The sequence below is a fragment of the Symphalangus syndactylus genome, chromosome X, assembly GCF_028878055.3.
Source record: "Symphalangus syndactylus isolate Jambi chromosome X, NHGRI_mSymSyn1-v2.1_pri, whole genome shotgun sequence".
Classification (NCBI taxonomy): Eukaryota; Metazoa; Chordata; class Mammalia; order Primates; family Hylobatidae; genus Symphalangus; species Symphalangus syndactylus.
In genome coordinates, this window is record NC_072447.2 from 85,654,713 (window position 1) to 85,676,321 (window position 21,609).

Consider the following 21,609-nt stretch of genomic DNA (forward strand, 5'->3'; position numbering starts at 1 on the left):
ACATTTTCTTTATCTCGTCTATCATTGATGGGCATTTGGGTTGGTTCCAAGTCTTTGCTATTGTGAATAGTGCTGCAATAAACATACATGTGCATGTATCTTTATTGTAGAATGATTTATAATCTTTTGGGTATGTACTCAGTAATGAGATTGCTGGTTCAAATGGTATTTCTGGTTCTAGATCATTGAGGAATCTCCACACAAAATAGTTCCACAATGGTTGAAGTAATTTGCACTCCCACCAACAGTGTAAAAGCATTCCTATTTCTCCACATCCTCTCCAGCATCTATTGTTTCCTGACTTTTTAGTGATCACCATTCTAACTGGCGTGAGAAGGTATCTCATTGTGGTTTTCATTTGCATTTCTCTAATAACCAGTGATGATGAGCTTTTTTTCATATGTTTGTTGGCCAAATAAATGTCTTCTTTTGAGAAGTGTCTGTTCATATTTTTCACCCAATTTTTGGTGGGGTTTTTTTTTCTTGTAAATTTGTTTAAGTTCCTGTAGATCATGGTTATTACCACTTTGTCAGATGGATAGATTGCAAAATTTTTCTCCCATTCTGTAGGTTGCTTTTTCACTCTGAAGAGAGTTTCTTTTGCTATGCAGAAGCTCTTTAATTTAATTAGATCCCATTTGTCAATTTTGGCTTTTGTTGTCATTGCTTTTGGTGTTTTAGTCATGAAGTTTTTGCCCATGCCCTGAAAGGTATTGCCTAGGTTTTCTTCTAGGGGCATTATGGTTTTAGGTTTTACATTTAAGTCTTTAATCCGTCTTGAGTTAATTTTTGTATAAGGTATAAGGAAGGGTCCAGTTTCAGTTTTCTGCATATGACTAGCCAGTTTTCCCAACATCATTTATTAAATAGGGAATCCTGTCCCCATGGTTTGTTTTTGTCAGGTTTGTTGAAGATCAGATGATTGTAGATGTGTGGCATTACTTCTGAGGCCTCTGTTCTATTCCATTGGTTTATATATCTGTTTTGGCATCAGTACCATGCTGTTTTGGTTACTGTAGCCTTGTAGTATAGTTTGAAGTCAGGTAGCATGATGCCTCTAGCTTTGTTCTTTTTGCTTAGAATTGTCTTGGCTAAATGGGCTCTTTTTTGGTTCCTTATGAAATTTAAAGTTGTTTTTTCTAATTCTGAGATGAAAGTCAATGGTAGCTTGATGGGAATGTCATTGAATCTATAAATTAGTTTGGGCGGTATGGCCATTTTCACGATATTGATTCTTCCTATCCATGAATATGTAATGTTTTTCCATTTGTTTGTGTCCTCTCATTTCTTTGAGGGTGGTTTGTAATTCTCCTTGAAGAGGTAGTTCACATCCCTTGTAAGTTGTATTCCTAGGTATTTTATTCTTTTTGCAGCAATTGTGAATGGGAGTTTACTCATGATTTGGCTATTTGTCTATTATTGATGTATAGGAATGTTTGTTGTATTTGCACGTTAATTTTGTATCCTGAAAGTTTGCTGAAGTTGCTTAGCAGCTTAAGGAGATTTTGGCTGAGATTATGGGGTTTTCTAAATACACAATCATGTCATCTGCAAACAGACAATTTGACATCCTCTCTTCCTATTTGAATAACCTTTATTTCTTTCTCTTGCGTGACTACCCTGGCCAGAACTTCCAATACTATGTTGAATAGGAGTGGTGAGAGACAGCATCCTTGTCTTGTGCCGGTTTTCAAGAAAAATGCTTCTAGTTTTTGCCCATTTAGTATGATATTTGCTGTGGGTTTGTCATAAATAGCTCTTGTTATTTCTAGATATGTTCCATCAATACCTAATTTATTGAGAGTTTTTAGCATGAAGGGGTGTTGAATTTTATTGAAGGCCTTTTCTGCATCTATTGAGATAATCATGTGGTTTTTGTCATTGGTTCTGTTTATGTGATGGATTACATTTATTGATTTGGGTATGTTGAAACAGCCTTGCATCCCAGGAATGAAGCCTACTTGATCATGGTGGATAAGCTTTTTGATGTGCTGCTAGAATTGATTTGCCAGTATTTTACTGAGGTTTTTTGCATCAATGTTCAACAGGGATATTGGCCTGAAATTTTTTTGTTGTAACAACACCACCACCAACAACAACAACAAAATACAGTGTCTCTGCCAGATTTTGGTATCAGAATGATGCTCATCTCATAAAATGAACAGTTTTCTGTTGAGATTAGTAGTGATAGTAACAAATGTGATGTATTTGTGATACTGTATGGTAAACTTTGTCAACATTTGCAGAACTCAGTGAACCAATATTCTCCAAAAGACCAGAGCATGTTGTTATCAATAATGCACACTTAAAGGATCATTCAAAGTACAATATAGACAAATGAATTATATTGAAATAGAGTAGAAAATGTTCACCAGTATGTTTTCAGAATCCACATTGCTATTATCGTGTAAAAAGCTACTACTTATCTAATTTTGGTGTGGTATGAAAGAAAAATTTGTATGTTTCTCTGAAAAGGCTATTAAAGCACTCCTCCGTTTTTTTATCTACATACCCATGTGAGGCCAGATTATTCCCAACATTACAACTAAAACAACGTATTACAACAGAATGAATGCAAAACAAGATATGAGAATCCAACTATTTTCTGTTCAGCTAGATATTAAAGAAGTTAGCAAAAATGTAAAACAATGTCACTTTTCTTTTATTTTGGTAAATTTGTTATATTTTATAAAATAAGTTATTTTTATTAACATGTAACAAATTTATTATTTTAATAAATACATGAAGCTTTTTAAAAAATTGACATCAATGCCTAATATGGTAAATATCAATAGATATAACCCACATAAACAAAAGCTCTCTGAGATCCTAAATAATTTTTAAGGGTGTAAATTGCTCTGAGACCAAAAAGTTTACTTATTTGAGGAATGCTGATTTGGACAATCTTTCATTGCTTGTCAGTGCCTAAAATTGCAGACGGTTAGAATCTAATCTTCTGTGTTTGTAGTGCCCTCTTCCTAAATACTTTTTTCTGTTTTAGTATGAAGAGCCTACTCTGATCACTTTATTTTGTAAGAACAGGAACCCAGAGGGTCTGGAAGCATACCATATCCTTGAGAAGAATGCTGAACAAAAAAGCTAGTAAGGGAAGATAGGGTGCAAATATAGTCTTCACCTATTCCACTGTTTTCTCAATGATCAATCCTGGTGACACATATGAAAGTTAATAAGTCTCATAGCACAATGCCTGAAGTGTGAAACTGAGACAAGAGATCCCATTCTTTGCCTCATTCCTTGGCCTCTTGCTCATTGTTTATGGTTTTGACTAAATGGGCATCAAAGAAATCACCTAGAATTTATTGAAATCTCATTTTTCTAGTTAATACACAGCACATTGACCCAAATGGCCAGTTATTTGGCTGAATAAAATCTTTTCTTATGAAAATTTTCTGAAACACAATTCATTAAAAATTTATATTATGTGAATCATTTTCCTTGTCAAGACTATAGATTCTTCACAGGGGCCCTCAAGAACTGGCCAAGTGGTAAACTTGTCTCCAAAACAAGCCTCTGGGTTTCAGAAAAAAGAACCTCTCTTCCAGCTACAAAGTATGGTTTTCTCACTGAAAGAAGATATACTTCATCATATGACTCAAAAAAAGTCTTAATGGAACATATGCAAAAAACGAACCCCTTGAAAGATTTATTTATTCCTATTCGTGAAAAGTCATTTCCTCTTTCATTTTACTGATTACAGTTTTAAGAGCTCTTTGAGAAAAATATTTTCTGGAAACTACCCTCTATTTTCATTCTTACAGTCATAGTCCCAATCCAGGCCCTAATTACCTCAAATGTAATGGTCTGTTCTCTAAAAGAGATCTTCACCTCCTGTTTTGCCCCCTCCTGCAATCCATTCTGTATACTATTATCTCCGTGATCATTCAAAGAATAGTAGAAAGGAAGCAGGCTGTTGAGCAAGGCACATATGAGTTTGAATCTTGCCTCTCCCACTTCCTTGTTTACAATCTTTGAGAAGTTAATTAATTTCTCTGTGCTTCAATTCATTAATGAAGAAAATGGGAGATAATATTAGTCCCTACTCCATAGGATTGTTTGATGAATTAAATTAGATGATGTGGGTGAATTGCCTAGAATGGTGATAGGACATGGAAAAGTACTCAGTAACTAATAATTTTATTTTCCCTTCTCCGACTGTGTTTATATCCTTTCAATTACTTCCTGTATTCCATGGCTTCTATACTTTAAGACATCTTTGCAGAACTCCATCCTCCAAGCTTCTTTCCCTCTGTTTCCAGCATGCCTTATGGGTCAGACAAAATCTTGTCCTCACTTTCACACAAACAGTACATGTTTATTCTACACGTTTATTCTCCATTCATATCCTCGGCAATATTCCTTCTCTCTCCTGGAATCTCTTGCCTTCTCTACTCTCTTTAAATTTTCTAAACTGCAGACACTCAAATGTTTCTCCACAGATTTTGTTATTTGCATACCCTCTATAGTTTTGTGGGGTTTTTGTGTAGTTTTTTGTGAATAATCACAGTATTTAAAATTTAGTTACCTACTTTAGCCTCCTTTTAAGAAATATTATCTAAGAAATAATATATTTGTATGGCTAATTTTATTATATTTTAAAGATTTAAAATAAATGTATAGCTTTAACTTTTTAAGCTTTTCTTTGTACCACCTAAAATACAAAAACCTTGGTATGTCTCCACGAGGACATTTTATTCTCTGGGAAACACTACTTAAAGCAAAACTTGCCCATCAAGAAAGGACCAGAAAACCTTCTCCAACAGATTTAGCCAATGGTTAATCTATCTTCTTAATTTCCACACAATTTAATAGTCAAGTATATACTGTGCGACATTTTCTAACTATTTTATGAATAATTAACTTGTCACATAAACTGTAGACTCTTGGAGGATAGGAAACATATTTTTTGTTTCCCAAACCCAGCCTTCCTCCATAGCTTTGGAGAGATTTCTCATTGTTGTAGTTCATTAAGTATTTGTTAAAAGATTAGTTTTCAAAAATGCATAGGAATACTCTGCAGATATATAATCAGACATGAAAAACTCTTGAAGGTATTTTACCTAAAGCAATTTAGTTTCACTAGTTCTAATTTAAAAAGAATTGAGGTTCACAGTTCACTCTGTCTTTTATTTTTCATTTTTGGTTTCCACTAATGTTCCAGAAAGGACTGAAAGTTGTTTCAAAGGAAGAATGTTATAAGAAGATAATATAAGTTAAAGTGGATAAAAAATAATAATGACAAAATTGGCAGAGACATAAAAATTGAGATATGATAAAAATGAATGCCACAAAGCACACCATAAAAAATCTCCACACTTGTTACCAGTAGATTCTATGTTGGTTCAAGATTTTTAATCAGACTTTGTAAAAAGAGACACACGACCAATTACAAAGTCAGTATTCATAAAAATAAAATTTAACCATTTGCTTAGGAAAAAATCTAGCTTCTCCTCATACTAAATCATATAAAGCTCTAGGGTTACCTAGGAAACACAATATATGGTAATGAATAACATCCTCAACAATAGCTATCACTCCTCATTTACTGATACTGTTAGAGAGAATTAAAAGCCTTTGAAGCACCAAATCATAAACTTTCCCCAGCCTATGGAAGACATAATTCATCATTTAAAGTAAACTTTGATGACATACAGAAGAATAAGGAAAGAATTTAGAACTATTGGTAAAATAGTACAACTGCACTACTTTTAAGAATCTTATAATTAGGGTACTTATTACTTGGTTTTAGTTTATAATGATTTGTAGACCATAAGTCATACCTAGTAACAAAAAGACTTTCTTCTAAAAGTTAATTGGAGATGACTGTTAGGTTATCAGCTTGCTTTGTTTTTCCACAGATTTGTTAATTATAATTGTATTAGTTTGTTTTCATGCTGCTGATAAAGACATACCTGAGACTGGGAAGAAAAAGAGGTTTAACTGGACTTAACAGTCCCATATGGCTGGGGAGGCCTCAGAATCATGGTGGCAGGCAGAAGGCACTTCTTACATGGCCGTGTCAAGAGAAAATGAGAAAGATGCAAAAGCAGAAACCCCTTATAAAACCGTCAGATTTCATGAGACTTATTAACTACCAGGAGAACAGTATGGAGGAAACTGCCCCCACGATTCTAATGATCTGCCATCAAGTCCCTCCCACAACACGTGGGAATTATGGGAGTACAATTCAAGATGAGATTTGGGAAGGGATACAGAGCCAAACCATGTCAATAATTAACATTCAAAATTTACCTGAGTTAAAGTTTTTCTTCATTTGAATTGAGACACTGACTTCTGGCTTTATTTTTCTTCCCTTTTTAGGGTCAGTGACGGAAGAGGCTGCTTGCGTGCAAGACAGAAATGAAGTAAACTGGTAGGCTTCCTTCTCACGATGTGAAGGTTTTGTCTGTGAAATAAAGTTGGGATGTGGTGATGACAGCCAATTGTAAGAAAAGGATTTCTTGTATTTCTGGATCCCAGGGTTTGCCTTCAAAGCTCAACAGGTCTGGATTTTTTTTTGTTTGTTCAGAGAAGAATCTTACCCTAGGAAAACTGGTTCACACTAACCATAGTGAGGAACAGAACTGCCAAATGGACTGAGATGTGTGTTGGCCTGTCAGTGTATTCTCTTTTCAGTAGGGATGCCAATTCAGAAACTTAAATTAACAAAAGATAGCAGCTTAATAAATATTTGAAATGAAAATTAAGAAGGGGATTGAAAGGCTAAACTTGTTTCATTTGACATACATCAGCCAGGATTATGCCAGTCTTCACAAGTTATGACATTTCCATCAATCATCCCAAGCTCTTAGTTTCCAATACTGTCAGCTTCTCTTTCCCTTATACGCCAACAGGGGTTTGTGCTGCATTTTAAACCTTGTTTCTCAAAACTACTCTCAGACTTAGTAGACACTATAGTCCTCAAGTGTATGATCTTCCTGTATTCACATAGTTTTGAAGACCCCATATACATTGTACATAAATACCAGAATTTTAGTACACTGGAGGGAGACCCTGTAATCAATAATGTTCATTTACTTGTTCATGCATTCTTTGAGCTTTTGTTTATTTATTAATTCCCATATGTATTCATTCAATAACAATTCATGAAAATGCCTTGTGCTGGACAAGTTGGGAATACAGATATGAATCAGACATGATCTTTGCCCTCAAGCAGTGTGCAGTCTAGTAAACGGATAATAAATACACACAAATAATGAAACTATGTGTTAAATTGTGAGCCTCGAGATGAAGGGGTTGGGAGAGGGGCACTCCAGATGGAGGGAACATCTTAAGCAAAGGTACTTCTACTGTTTCTAATTTTGACTTGTATTTTTTAGGTTTCCTCAGCCTTTGCCCTTCAGGCTTGCACAAGCTGTAGCTTTCCTGTTACTAGGTAAACACTCTTTAGATTTGCCTGAACATTTCATCTTACCATGGAACCTACTGGAATCAGTGAAAATCTAGATATGTCGGTTGTCAAGGAAGGAGATAGGGTGCGGAAGGCTGTTATATAGCCATTGTGTGAGTATGGATAGCCTCTGACTCCCTGCTATTTGAATTTCTCTGCACCAATGAAATAAAAAAAAAATAAAATTTGAGTAACGTCATTTGCTCAAGGGACTTACCTTTCATTTGTGCAAATAAGGTTTCTGTGGTGAGACACCAGATAAACTCAACTTCCTCTTTCAACAACAAATGTGTCAGTTATCAGCAGGATCCATGCCGCCAGAGTAAAGCTTTCTACCCTTTGCTCCCTGTAAAGAAACAAGAGTGCTTATCCCAGCTAAGCTCCAGGGTAAGTTAATGCCTAGCACCTGATGATTGGTGGTTTCATGTGGGAAGACTGGTGTGATCATGAAGATCAGAACAGAGGTGGATGTGGGGTCAGTGTCTGTATTAAAATTGTCACTGGTTTCTCGTCTCAGACATCTTACAACAGGAGCAAAGATAATTACCATTGAGTTTGACCAGAGTCCACGTTAATGCCATCAGTCCTCTTCATTATGCCAGGAGCATGGAGTATGTGATGCAGCTCACTCTTTGATGAGGGCTCTTTATAGAGTGGGACCAGAGAAGATGGCACAAAGCGATAAGAAGAGTATATTCAGTGAGACTCATTGGGACAACTTGACATATTCAGCCAATAAAAGTCAATTTAATTTTTTATGGTGTATAATTTATCTAGCTGCATAGTGAAGGAAGACTTTTAGGTATAAAATCCTTGCTTTGGAAAATTTAGCTTTCAGAGGTACTGAGACAAAGAGTAGAAAGCAGGATAATAGATTCTGGGGGCTGAAAGGGCCCGTAGAGATCCAAATCCCTCACAATACAGTCAGGGAAACTGAGAGCCAGTGAAGTGAAGACACTTAGGTTCACTCAGCTTGTTAGTGGTATAGGTGGATCTAGACCTGTGTCTTTAAACTCATGTTTGCCTTGCCCTACAGCAGTTTGCATCTCCCAGAGAATGCTATAAATTTATTTGTGACCCTGCCATTTTTTAGGTTAGGAAAGGAGAAAATATCCCAGATGACTTCAGAGTCCGGTCAGAGTGATTCCTTGATCCTTTGAAAGCGAATTTTGACAGAAGTTCAGCCTTACTGGATAGCAGAGCCCATGAGTGAGGCACTCATTTTTTCAGTTATTATTGCTATTACTCTGAATACTAGCACCTCTCTCCTTCTGAGCTAAGATGACTAAATCAAAAGGAGACTTTCAGCTAAGGAGTCCCTGAAGGGAGACTGTGACAAATCATTTGGAACCAGGATAAGGCTGGATAGAATGATACCAGATTTGGCTGTGCTTTCCAGGGGAGTAGGCTCAGTTCCAAGAATCCTGCAAGTGAGAATATTTTTATTTCAGTTGTTCAAATAGATGTGTGGAGTCATTATGATGTCTATTAATTGGAGAATCTATCTCTTAGCAATTGCAGCACAGTAAAATTAATCACTTATGAAAGTAGATGATATGCAGATATACTGAGGTGGAAAATGGTGTAAACTATAGTCAGAATCAGATCACACATTTGAGGCAATTGTTTTTGCAATGGTTCCTGTTGAACACAGATTCTTTGGCCAAATGCAGTTTATTTGGGGGCTCAACTGGGAAAGTTGTAGAGTTCAAGTTGTACAGACTACTCAAATCTGAAGACACCAAATGAATAAACACATTTATGGGTTGTTTTGGTTTGAAGTAAGTGAGTTGGGGTTTTAAAAGACAGGCCAGCCTGCTGGGCTTGGTGGCTCACACTGTAATTCCAGCACTTTGGGAAGCCGAGACAGGTGGATCACCTGAGGTCAGGAGTTTGAGACCAGCCTGGTCAACATGGCAAAACCCCGTCTCTACTAAAAAATACAGAAATTAGCTGGGTGCAGTGGCAGGCACCTGTAATCCCAGCTACTGGGCAAGCTGAGGCAGGAGAATCGCTTGAACCCGGGAGGTGGAGGTTGCAGTGAGCCGAGACTATGCCATTGCACTCCAGCCTGGGAGACAGAAGACTCTGGTTCAAAAAAAAAAAAGGCCGCCTATCTATACTATAGCTCTTTGTCATGGCTCAAGCAAAGAGAACAGAGCTGTTTATAGTAAAATGAAACTTTCTAAAAGTTCTAGTAATCAGGGCAATGGCTTCCCGGGGGTCTATGATTTATTTTAAAAGCTTTTGGAAAAAAGGTTTATTTATTCTTCAGATCAGTATATTTTGTGGGGAAGTCTTCTCCTAGTATCAATTCATATATGTCACAGGTAGCGTGATAAAATAGATAGATCAATACATAAGGAGTCAGAAGTCTGTGTTACAGTTCAAGTTCTGCCAATGACTGGTGTGGCCTTTGGTGAGTTATTTCATTTCTGTGCGTCTCAATAATCTCATCTATTATAATGGGAGAGGGCTTGGAATAGATGGTTCCTAATTTCCTTCCTAGCAATCCAATGATTTGATTTAGGCTGTTAGATACCTAAGAATAGTTAAATGTTATGGAGTGGTGAATAATGGGGCCAAAATAGGGAAATCTATCTAGAGAGGACATTCTGGAAATGTAGTTCAGATCTCCAAGAGAACTGAGTATCCTTTCCCAATTGCCATTATATTTCTTTCAGGTAATGTTATCATGAGAGCTTCAACTTTTAGACCACAGGCACATGCTTTGTAAGTAATTTCCCTTTTTTAAAAATGAGAAAATGCAAGAAAAAAGATAAAACTTTCTGAAATCTGATTTCCACAGACAATGACACTCAGTTGGCATTTCTCAATCTTTTAAAACCAAGGTTCCCTTTGAGAAACATAAACATTTCACCACAAGGTTACTGTGAACTTGCCTTCCTAGGGACCAGACCCTGGACTTGTAGAAAAATCTGCTCCATCACATTGACATTTTCCAAGTACTAAGTGCCCAACAGTTAAGATTTTGTAGATCTGTACTTTCACAGTTTGTACTGTAGAAACAATAATGACATTTTTTATTTTGTTTTCCAAATATATTTGTTATAATAAGGAATATGTTTTATCAAGTAACACTTATTTTCTACCCTTTCACTTTAAAAATTACTGCTCTAGATATTCTAGTCCTCTGCTACAACTACACTTCTTAGGGGATTTTCTAAATCCAGAAATGTACAGGATCCAACCAAAGGCCCTTGGAGATGACCCTGTGTACAAATAAAGAGGAAATGAACTCACATTTATTTAATACTTATTGGGTATCAGACATGAAAATAGGTACTTTTACACACATTTTCTTTTTTTCATTTCTATTTCAATATTTTTTGAACTACAAGTCTTTTTTTCTGTTGCATGGGTAAATTATATAGCAGTAAATTCTGAGATTTTTAGTGCACCCACCATCTGAGTAGTGCACATTGTACATAATGTGTAATATTTTTATGCTTAGCCTGTCTCACCCTCCCCCTTCTGAGTCTCTAGATTCCATTATATCACTCTGTATACCTTTGCATAATCATAGCTTATCTGTCACTTATAAGTGAGAACATCTGGTTTTTTATTTTTCACTCCTGTGTTACTTTACTTAGAATAGTGGACTCCACCTCCATCCAAGTTACTGCAAAAATACATTATTGCGATCCTTTTTATGGCTGAGGAGTATTCCATAGTGTATATACACCGCATTTACTTTAGCCACTCATTAGTCAATTGGCACATAGATTCATTCCACATCTTTGCAATTGTGATTAGTAGGATTGCTGTATCAAATGGTAGATTTACTTGTAGCTCTTTAAGGAATCTCCATAATGTTTTCTATAGAAGTTGCACTAATTTACATTTCTACCAGCAGTGTAGAAGCATTCTCTTTTATCCACATACATACCAGCATCTAATTTTTTTTCACTTTTTAATAATAGCCATTCTTGCAGTAAGGTGCTATTTTATTCTGGTTTTAATTTGCATTTCTCTGATGATTAGTGATGTCGAGCATTTTTTCATGTTTGTTGGCCATTTGTATATCTTCTTTTGAGGAATCTCTATTTATGTCCTTTGCCTACTTTTTTTTTTTTTTTTTTTTTGAGATGGAGTCTCGCTCTGTCGCCCAGGCTGGAGTGCGGTGGCGCAATCTCGGCTCACTGCAAGCTCCGCCTCCCGGGTTCACGCCATTCTCCTGCCTCAGCCTCTCCGAGTAGCTGGGACTACAGGCACCCGCCACCACGCCAGGCTAATTTTTTTTTTGTATTTTTAGTAGAGACAGGGTTTCACCGTGGTCTCAATCTCCTGACCTCGTGATCCTCCCGCCTCGGCCTCCCATAGTGCTGGGATTACAAGCGTGAGCCACTGCGCCCGGCCGTCCTTTCCCCACTTTATAATGGGATTATTTCTTTTTCTATTGCTGACTTGTTTGAGTTCCTTGTATATTCTAGTTTCTAGTCCTTTGTCAGATGCATAAGTCTGCAAATATTTTCTCTCATTCTGTGGGTTGTCTGTTTACTCGGATTATTATTTTCACACACATTTTTCTTTAATGTTCAAAACAAATTATGTGGTAGGAACTATTCTAATTTTACAAAAGAGGAAACTGAAGCCCGGGGATATGAAGTGAATTGTTTCAGGCCAGAGAGCCAACAACTGAAACATGATATGATACCAGGTCTTCCAAAGAACATGATTATTTCCACCCATAAAATGCTGCCACAGCTGCAAGAATGATATCTAATTAGGCCACCTTCCTAAATGATTGAAAATCCAATACGTATTCATGCATGAAAGTTCAAATTCAAACTTTAAGTTGTTGTTTTGTTAATGGTCTAATTGCTTTAATTCATTTTAAGGATAAAAATAATTTTCACTTCCTCTAACAGAAGAAAATGTCTATACTTGCAGAAAGTGTCCAAATTTGTGTGTATCTGATGTCAACCAGGCTTATTTGGAGTTGATGTAGATTTATTCAGGAAACAGCAGAGTTTCCAATTCTAGCTGCTACTCTTCGGTTCTGGTTGTAAGTGGCTGAATGAAGAACACCGGGGTCATGGAGATCAGATTGGCTTGGATAATTCGTGTGAAATTTAGTGGTTAAAAAATAAAAGAAAAAGGTAAGATGAGGCAAAGCAAGTTAAGTTCCCAGATGACATGTAAAAGTTATCCTCTAGAGAGTGGGAGGGGCCCCCATCAGCAACTTTTTTTCTCTGTTTAATTTTTAATTACCCTCCCAGGATGACAAGCCCACAGAAGGGCCTCAACATCAAATAAAATGGAAAAGTAAATTTGATAAACATGTTTACATAGTGGTGCCAGTGACTTACTGATGAGTGGTGAAAAGACAGGGAAGATTGAGAGTGAAGATTTATGGAGTTGGTACCAGCTGCATAAGTGGTGGCAGTGTCAATGGTGATGATATTAGTTAGGGATAGGGTTCAGAGGGGGAATTCTCATGAAATCATGCCAATGAGAGCTAGAAGGGAGTTAAAGGTCATCTAGTTCAAATCATATTATTTTAATAATGAGGAAATGAAACTCACAGAAGGGAAAGAGAGTATAAGAGCAGCACAAAGAGTATTTAAATATTACTGAAATCCAAGTGTCTTAGCTACAAATCCAGTACACTTTTCTACATATTATACTGCTTTTGAGTCTTCTGTATCCTACAGCAAGTCTTGTCCCATTCAGATCACTCCTGTTGTAAAGAAATTGTTCCAGTACTTCTATCTACAGATTTGTTATAATTTGAATTCATAAGCACAACTCCATAAAGAACATTGGTTTTGATATAATCCTATCCTGACACCTGGTGGGCAGCAATTTGCCATATATGCATAGTGCATATGCATAAAACTGCTAGAACTAGAACCGAAAACAATAGCTTTTTTATCTCTGAGGAACAGTCTTATCCACAGAAATACCACTTTAAAATATGTTTCTGTCCATATAATAAGTTATTCAGCTAAAAATAATTTTCGCTTTCTGGGCTTATGAAAAGCCTTATTACAGCTGAAATCATAACTCTGACTTGCAGAAAGTCACTTACTCCTGCTGAGACTCCATTTTCTAATCTGGAAAGGAGTATAATAGTAATTAACCTAGAATTCTTACAAAGATTAGAGGTAACATGTGAATAGCACTTAGCTAGTTACTGACAGGATGTGGAAATTTCCTCACTGGGACTTAGGAAACTAATATAAATTCTGATGCCATAATAATATAAGCTCACTTTGGCTGTAACTTTGTGAAAACCACAACGTTGAGCTAGTCGGTTGGGAAGAGCAGCTGCTTTTGGGTAGATGGTATTAGTATCCGGTAAGATTTTGGGCTCAGCTCCAATGAATCATATTTAAAGACCTTCCATACCTTTGTATTCTGAAAAAACATTTAGTTATTTCCACAAAATAAAGTTTTCGGTGATCAAATTCCTAATTAAGCTTAAGGGATTCCTGTTGGATTTCAAAAAGAAGGCTAGATTGCCTTCTTTAAAGCTCTTAGGTGTTCAGTTTTCTTAGACTAAAACCTTATTATTCTTGCTTTGACCACATTTTCTTCAGTAGCAGAAAGGAGAAAGATTATGGCTGTTGTTTAGGAGAGTGTTTCATGGGAGAGACTTTACAAGTAAAAATGCCTAAGGCTCTGCTAATATGTGCCTATGCTCTGTAGTCTTACCTTTTCACAGTGCAGCCGATAAATTCAGGAGCAGTTCGAAGACGAGGGGAGTGTGAGTAGGGTTGCCCGATGTAAGGAAAAAATGGGAGTTGAGATGCGATATTGAGACAGAAGTAAAATATTGACCTCTGAGTTGGGCTCCAGGTAAAAAGGGAATATGATGGAGTTTCAGTCATAACTTTGTGCCATTTTTATTATCAGGAACATCTTTAGAGCCGTACTTTGATTTTTGGTTTTTTTTCCATTTTTTCTTCAACTTTTATTTTAAGTTTAGGGGTACATGTGCAGGATGTGCAGGGTTGTGACATAGGTAAATGTGTGTCATGGTCGTTTGCTGCAAAGATCATCCCATTACCTAGTTATTAAGCCCAGCATCCATTAGCTATTGTTCCTGATGCTCTCTCTCACCCAACAGCCCCCAACAGACTCCAGTGTTTGTTGTTTCTCACCATGTGTCCATGTATTCTCATCATTCAGCTCCCACTTATAAGTGAGAACATGTGGTGTTTGGTTTTCCATCCCTGAATTAGATTGCTAAGGATAATGGCTTCCAACTCCATCCATGTCCCTGCAAAGGAAATGATCTCATTCTTTTTATGGCTGTGTAGTATTTAGAGACACACTTTGTGAGTGAATCCTGTTATTTCAGAGATGGTGGCTGATTTTTCTGCTTTTCTTATTAGATTAAAACTCTATGCTGGTCATTCCCTTCAGGATTTGGCACTCACCAACATACCCTTCTTTCAAGTGAAAAGGCATCTCTTTTAATGGTCTTGACCTTTGGAATAGGAAGCATGTACCCTGGACAGAGCACTTCAAACTAGAGGTACCAGGAGTAATTACTTCTGTAAGGCTGGCATTGGAGGCCCTGGGAATTCTATTCTCACCGCTTTCTGGGTAATTCAAAGCCACAAAAGTACTGACTGAAGTGAAGTTGTGGGGACATATATGCAACCTTGAAATGCATTAAAGAATGGATATAAAGTGAGGAAAAGAAAAAAACTGGTGTAAACCACTATGGAGAGAAGGGCAGGAAGGCAACAAAGAGCTAGAATAAGGTGCGTAGACAAGAAAATTACTTTGGGAGTTGGAGAGACTTGATGAAAAAGATCTAGCTGAGAGTGTAGAAAACCATGATTTTCTAGGAGTGAAAGGGAACAATCAATGAAAGAGAATCCTGAGGGAGGTTAGAAGAGTGTGATAATTCATCTTGAGCAACAGGAAGGACAGTGTGTTGGGAAGTAAGAAGAGTGCAGCTATAAATAAAATTATGCATGTTAGGAAAGGACAATAGATGAAGTTGATTTCTTCTCACCTAATAATCTCAATTTACTCTTTGAGCTGAGGGCTAAAACAAATAGTCTTCTGAGAAAAGTGGTGGATGGGGAGCAGGAGAGAGAGGAAGAAGCTTTAGCAGAATAGTAAAGGGGCTGATTAGCCACCATGGGAATAGGAGAAGATACTAATCAGGTTCATGCAAAAAGAGGGTAGAGGAAAATAATCTTAGACTGGAGATTATTAATTTCCACTTGTGCCATTTCAAATACACACTAGTATTTTAACAGGATAATTGAGCCATTTGGATAGTAAGAAAGAAAATGTGCTGTGGACTTAACCTGGGATTAGGGCCTTGCCAGGCTGGTGCAGCAGGAGAATAGGGAACAAAGGAGTTCTGTATTCTTGTGTAAGAGTGGATAATTTGGCCAACTATTTAATCTGGGTTAGACACAGGAGGAAATAAGATGAGGGAGGGTGCTATGTGAGACTAGGAGAAATGGAAGCATTAGATATTGAATTTTTCTGGAAATGTATGGTGCAAGTTAGTATAGTGCAATTTGTAGTGAAGCTCAGTCATTATGTTAGAGAAAGAAAACCATTTGAAGAGTTAGGAATTGATGAGGGTTGGCAGATAGTACAAAATTGAAAAATACTGGAATAAGAAATAGGTTAATGGATGCAGATTATCAGCAGAAGTGAATGCTGTTAGTTGCTGCATATGAAGTTGCTTTGGAAAAGTGCAAAACTGCTATAACTTTTTTATAACATTTCATGTTTCATAAATGAAATCATCTTTGACTCCTCAAGCAGTCTTCAAAATTGCTCAATTCCATATCTGACTTTTACTTTAAGTTCTAATCTAACAGGGTGTCCAACTATTCCCTTTGCTTTGGACTGTCACAGGTTTAGCACTGAAAATACTATGTCCCAAAAAACCCTCAGTCACAGGCAAACCTCAACTGTTGGTCTTCCTACATACTCCCAAAGTGATTTGGATTCCCTGTGTCCCATTTCTTCAATTCATCTTCCACATGGTTGCCACCGTGACCTTTCTATTTTTTATTTATTCATTTTTAAAGTATTATTTGTTTTTGAGACAGGGTCTTGCTCTGTCACCCAGGCTGGAGTGTAGTGGTGCAATCTCAACTCACTGCAACATCTGCCTCCCCGGCTCAAGTGATCCTCCCACCTCAGCCTCCTGAGTGGCTGGGACCACATAGGCACGCCACCGCACCCAGCTAATTTTTATATTTTTTTGTAGAGATGAGGTTTCACCATGTTACCGAGGCTGGTCTCAAACACCTGAGTTCAAGCGATCCACCCACCTGGGCATCCCAATGTGCTGGGTTTACAGGTGTGAGCCACCGCACCTGGCCAGCAGCCTGATCTTTCTAAAACACAAGTATGGTGATATTGCATCTCTTTACAGAATCCTTTGATGATTCATCATGAAGTGCATTAAAAATCTTTCATGACCCGGTCCCATCTACCTTTATAGTCTCTTTTCCCTTTCACTAGCTTCCTTCAATCATACCTCCCATTTCACCCTCCTCACCATGTTAACCTATTCACCAGGTGGGATAGAATTGTTATTTTTCCTTTCGATATATCATTTATTTTTTTACTTTGGGACCCTTGGATGTTATTTATCCGTCCCTGGAAACCTTTCCCATCTTTTCTTCTCCAAAATCCTGCCCATTCCCAAAACTGCTTATTAAAAAATTGACTTCCAATCTTTCTGTTCTATGCAGGCTTTATTTCCGCTTCCACAGAAATGTCTTTGTTACCTCTTTCATGAAATGTTTCTGAAATCCCTTATGGTTAGTTACTTACGGCTATCCCACGTGACTGTAAACTTATTGAAGGCAACAACCATGGATTATTTTTCTCTGGAATTTCCCATTCCACTCCATCATCCTTTGCAATTAGCATATAGGACACCCACATAGCAGAATGTCTACTTGGATGAAATCACAAACTCTTAAGATTCAGATGAATTATACTAATAATAACCAGTAGAAACGGTCATGCTTATGGAGAATTTTTGAAGAGATCAACTTGACCTCAGCTTTTAAAGGTTGCTAGGATTTAAAGAGAACAATGGATAATTCAGACAAAGTGAGGTTAACTTTAAGTTTATCTCTTCCCCCGCCACCCTCTTTATTTTTCTCTCCATCAGCGGCAGAAAATGGGGACAGGAGTGGAGAGAAAAATAAAGATGGTGGTGAGGGAAGAGATAAAGTTAAAGTTTACCTCACATTTCCTGAATTATCCATTGTTCTATTTAAATCCTATATATTATCTTTAGCAGCTAAAATAGTACTGGTATCTCTCCTAATTAATTCACAGGAATGATGCTGTGCCAACATGAGGGATTCTCATCACCTGTGCCATTCACTTCAATTGTTGCTATTCAATGATTGTGATGTTAGAGATTTTTAAATGTTACCCCTATGGGGGCCATAGGCTCTTGGCCCTCTCAAGGTTTGCTACAAAATCACTGGCATGAGGCAGATTGATTAATATGAGATAAGGAATACAAATTTATTTAAAGTATATACACATGAGCCTTCAGAATGAAGACTCAATTTCCCAATAGGTAAGAAAAGCTTATATACCATTTTGAAATTACAGAATAAATGTGAACTCAGAGTATGTTCAAAAACAGTTTTGGGTGGCAAGGCAAGTTATTGGAGGAAGGAAGTAAGAGGCTTGGTAACAAAGTTGGCCTCGTTATAGATGAAACCTCTGTCAGAGAGAACAGATGGTAAATGTTTCTTTTCTAACTTTTAAAGATGTCAGGCTCAATCTCTCCTGGATCTGAGAAAAGCAACGGGGAGGCATGGCTACATTAATGGAGATTCTTTGCAAATGCAAATTTTCCCTACCTCAGTCTGTGAGCCCTGAGGCAATCATTTCAAAATATTTTAAAGAAATATATTTTAGGGTAAAATATTTTTATTTCCTTCACCTTTAAAAGACAGGAAGTTTCTCAGGGACACAGATCATTGTGGATAATTCTATATTCTCCGTAGTACCTAACAAATAGCTCATAGGATGGGGCTTATTGAATATATGCTGATTGAGTGTGGGCTTTAAAGCAGCCAAAGTCCTCAAAAAGCCATGGAAAAGTAAATAGAGTTATTTCCCTTTATGTTTTCTTTTCAAATGTAGAGAGCTTTAGTGATTATAGACGCAGCCTCCTCACTCCCATTTCAGGTCCCACGTGTAGGTGGATAACAAGTCATTTTCTGATTTCCTTCACAGAATGACAACCAACAAAAATAAAAGGTTGAGATAACTTTGAAAGCAAATCATGAAACCGTCCTTTTCCTGAGGTCCAGAAAATAGTATTGATGGTACCCTGAGACCTTGGACTGTGCTAGTTTCTACCCATAGGATATGTCTGACCACCTGTGATTTCTAAATTGATTTCTTTTTTCTCAGGCCTCTACAGGTATTGCTTTTCTGAGGTGAAAAGGATAGGTGCAGGGAATATTGATAGGAGAAGCCCAAGTCAGAAGACAACATTTTAGGGAAATAGTCGGCATCAGAAATGTACTAGTTGATATATCAAGGTTTTTAATTTATGCTTAATACTTCTAAACAGAAACTTTGAACTATTGTGTAAGCAGTTCAGTTCAATTATACTTTTTATATGTTCTTTGAATGCTTACTAGGCTAGGTCCTGGCTATATGGTGATGAACAAAGGAGATCTTTTTGTGGCACTGATGGACTTAACAGCACAGTGAGGGTAATAAGCAATAAACAAATTAAAAAAAAACCCAAATTACAAATGTTGATGCTACAAAGAGAAAGAACAGATAGTGTGAGAGTGTGTAATGATGTATAGGATTACCTAGATGGAGTGAGTGGTTAAGGTCTCTGAGACCCACAGATTGAGATTAAAAGGAACCAGACATGTGAATTTTGTGACGTCAGCACAACTTATTTAACCTCTTTGAGCCTCAATTTTCTCATCTGCAATGTGGAAATAATCATAGGACTCCTGTGAGGATGGATGAGATAATGAATAAAGTGTTTAGCCTGTAAATAAAAGGCAGCCCTAAATAAGTGGTAGTCATACTTAATGTTAATGTTAGACATGGTATGGAGAATGAACTTTAGGGGAAGGACTGGAATGCAAACAGTTTAGTAAGGGAGCTGTTGCAATAGCCAATAGGGTTGATGACAGCAGCCTGGATTAGGATGGTGACAGTAGAGGTGGAGATAGATTAGAGAGGATTGTACATGGAAGGAAGAATTACCTGGGTTTTCTGGGTTTTTATTGTCTACGGGAGGAAATATAGTGGCAAAGGTCAGAATTACTCCCTAATTTCCAGCTTGAGTGTCTGGGAGGGGAGTCAGGGCACTGACTGAAAAGGGAAGAACGGACTCAGGAATGAATCACCAATCCCACATCCCTATGAGACAGGAACCAAGAATATGTCCAGATTGGAGGGGAGAGAATTTGGCAACACAAAGGGAGCAAACTGCCCACAAATAGGCAACAATAGAGCCAGATTCGTAGATAGAGAGAGGAAGAGAAAGACACACACACACACACACACACAGAGAGAGAGAGAGAGGGATGGAGTGAGGGAACAGAGAGAAGGAGTATACTCTGATTTTAGTTTAGTCCTTCCATTCAGGATTTTCTTGTTAGTGGCTTCATAGCTTCTCCTTTTTTACATTTCAGAAATGACACAATTGTCCATAGCAAGCTAAGTGTTCCCTCTAAGAGAGTCTATGTTTCTGCTCAACCCCAAATAAATACCTTCTGCCTCTCCTCATCATGGGGATTTTACATCTAAAGGTCACTAAGAAGATTTGGGGGAAAAAAAAGCCCTTCTTACCTTCCCTTCAGTCTGAAGCAACAAAGAGGTTTTTGGAAACAAGCCATGCAAATCTCTAAGCTCACAATGAACTGTGAATTGCAGAAGCATAAGAACCCACATTAAAAAAAAAAAAAAAAAAAAAAAGGTGTGAACTTGACCTCTAGCTTGCTGTTCTGGCATAATTGGGCTCTGTTATTTAACAGGGAGGTGTGAACAGAACATGCCCCTTTTGTAAGTGAAACTTTCTGCACCAGTGAAGCTGAAACAAATAGCCATTTCTTTTAAGTGCAAAAGTGGAAGTGTGACTGCAGGAGAGTAGGGTTATGAACAATTCTTAGTTCTTGAAATTGTAATGCACGGATGAATCTTTCTTTGCTCTCTCACTGCCTGTGTGTGGACAATAGTTGATAGTAGAAGCAGGTGCCAACACTAAAGTCAAAGTAGGTGGTAGGGTGGGAACAGTGTGGCATAAGTAGGGACAGGTGTTTAGTTCTATTCTGACTGTCCATCTAGAGGAATTCTAGTGTTATATAAGTTCCTACTATGGGATTAGAATGGTTCTGCCACAATGTGCTCTTCACATGTCACAGTGAAATCGAAATAATGTCTTTTGTAGCAACATGGATGGACCTGGAGGCCATTATTCTAAGTGAAGTAACACAAGAGTAGAAAACCAAAAACCAGGTATTCTCACTTATAAGTGAGAGTATGCAAAGGCATGTGGAGTGATAGTTAAGACAGCCAAATTCTACTAAGTAGTCCCTCCTAGTCAGGGAGAGGAAAGAGGCATAGTGGAAATACCATAGGCTTCAGAGCAAGCCAGGAATGATAGTAAATCCTATCTTTACCATTTTCTAGCTTTACTACTTAAGGCAATTTACTGAATGTCTCTGAAGCTCAGTTTTTTCATCTAGATCATAGGGTGATAATAGTTCCTACATCTTAGGACAGTAGTGAAAATTAAATTAAATAAATGCACTTGAAAACTTCCATTACAGATTTTGGGATACATCCTTGATCGTCACCACATGATAATTATTTCCTGCCTTTCCATTTGTGAGAGTCCCTTCCACCCTCCATTCTAAGTAACACATACATAAACAAGATGATTGCATGACTATTTAAGAAGTATCACAGATAAGAGGGAAAATAGGGAGATGGAATAGAACAGAGAGAAAGCAAAAGTTTTATTTACAGTAACAGCAGCTCATAACATCCACACTCTTTTATCTGTGAATTCATCACTTGAGGCTCTGTTTTTGTTAGCACAGCTCTATCTCCTGGAGCAGGACTCAACATGACATAGGAAGCCATTCTGCTACTTATGGGGAGAATCTAAAACCAGGTTACTTCTTTGTTTTTTGTAAACTTAATTTAAACAA

The 21,609-nt window shown here is 37.3% G+C and overlaps 1 protein-coding gene across 15 annotated transcripts in view; it reads left to right on the forward strand.

The window, feature by feature from the left end:
* The window catches only part of LOC129475160 (putative P2Y purinoceptor 10), a 42,666-nt gene that overhangs the window by 18,051 nt on the left and 3,006 nt on the right, over nt 1-21,609 (forward strand). For 3 of the 15 annotated variants that reach the window (XM_055267180.2, XM_063634699.1, XM_055267182.2), the window contains exons 2-4: nt 6,340-6,391; nt 7,359-7,816; nt 10,114-10,162. In XM_055267180.2, the coding sequence (XP_055123155.1) occupies nt 10,125-10,162 (38 nt within the window). In that variant the 5' untranslated portion in view covers nt 6,340-6,391; nt 7,359-7,816; nt 10,114-10,124. The other 12 variants (XM_063634700.1, XM_055267185.2, XM_063634704.1 and 9 more) reach the window with 10 other exon arrangements.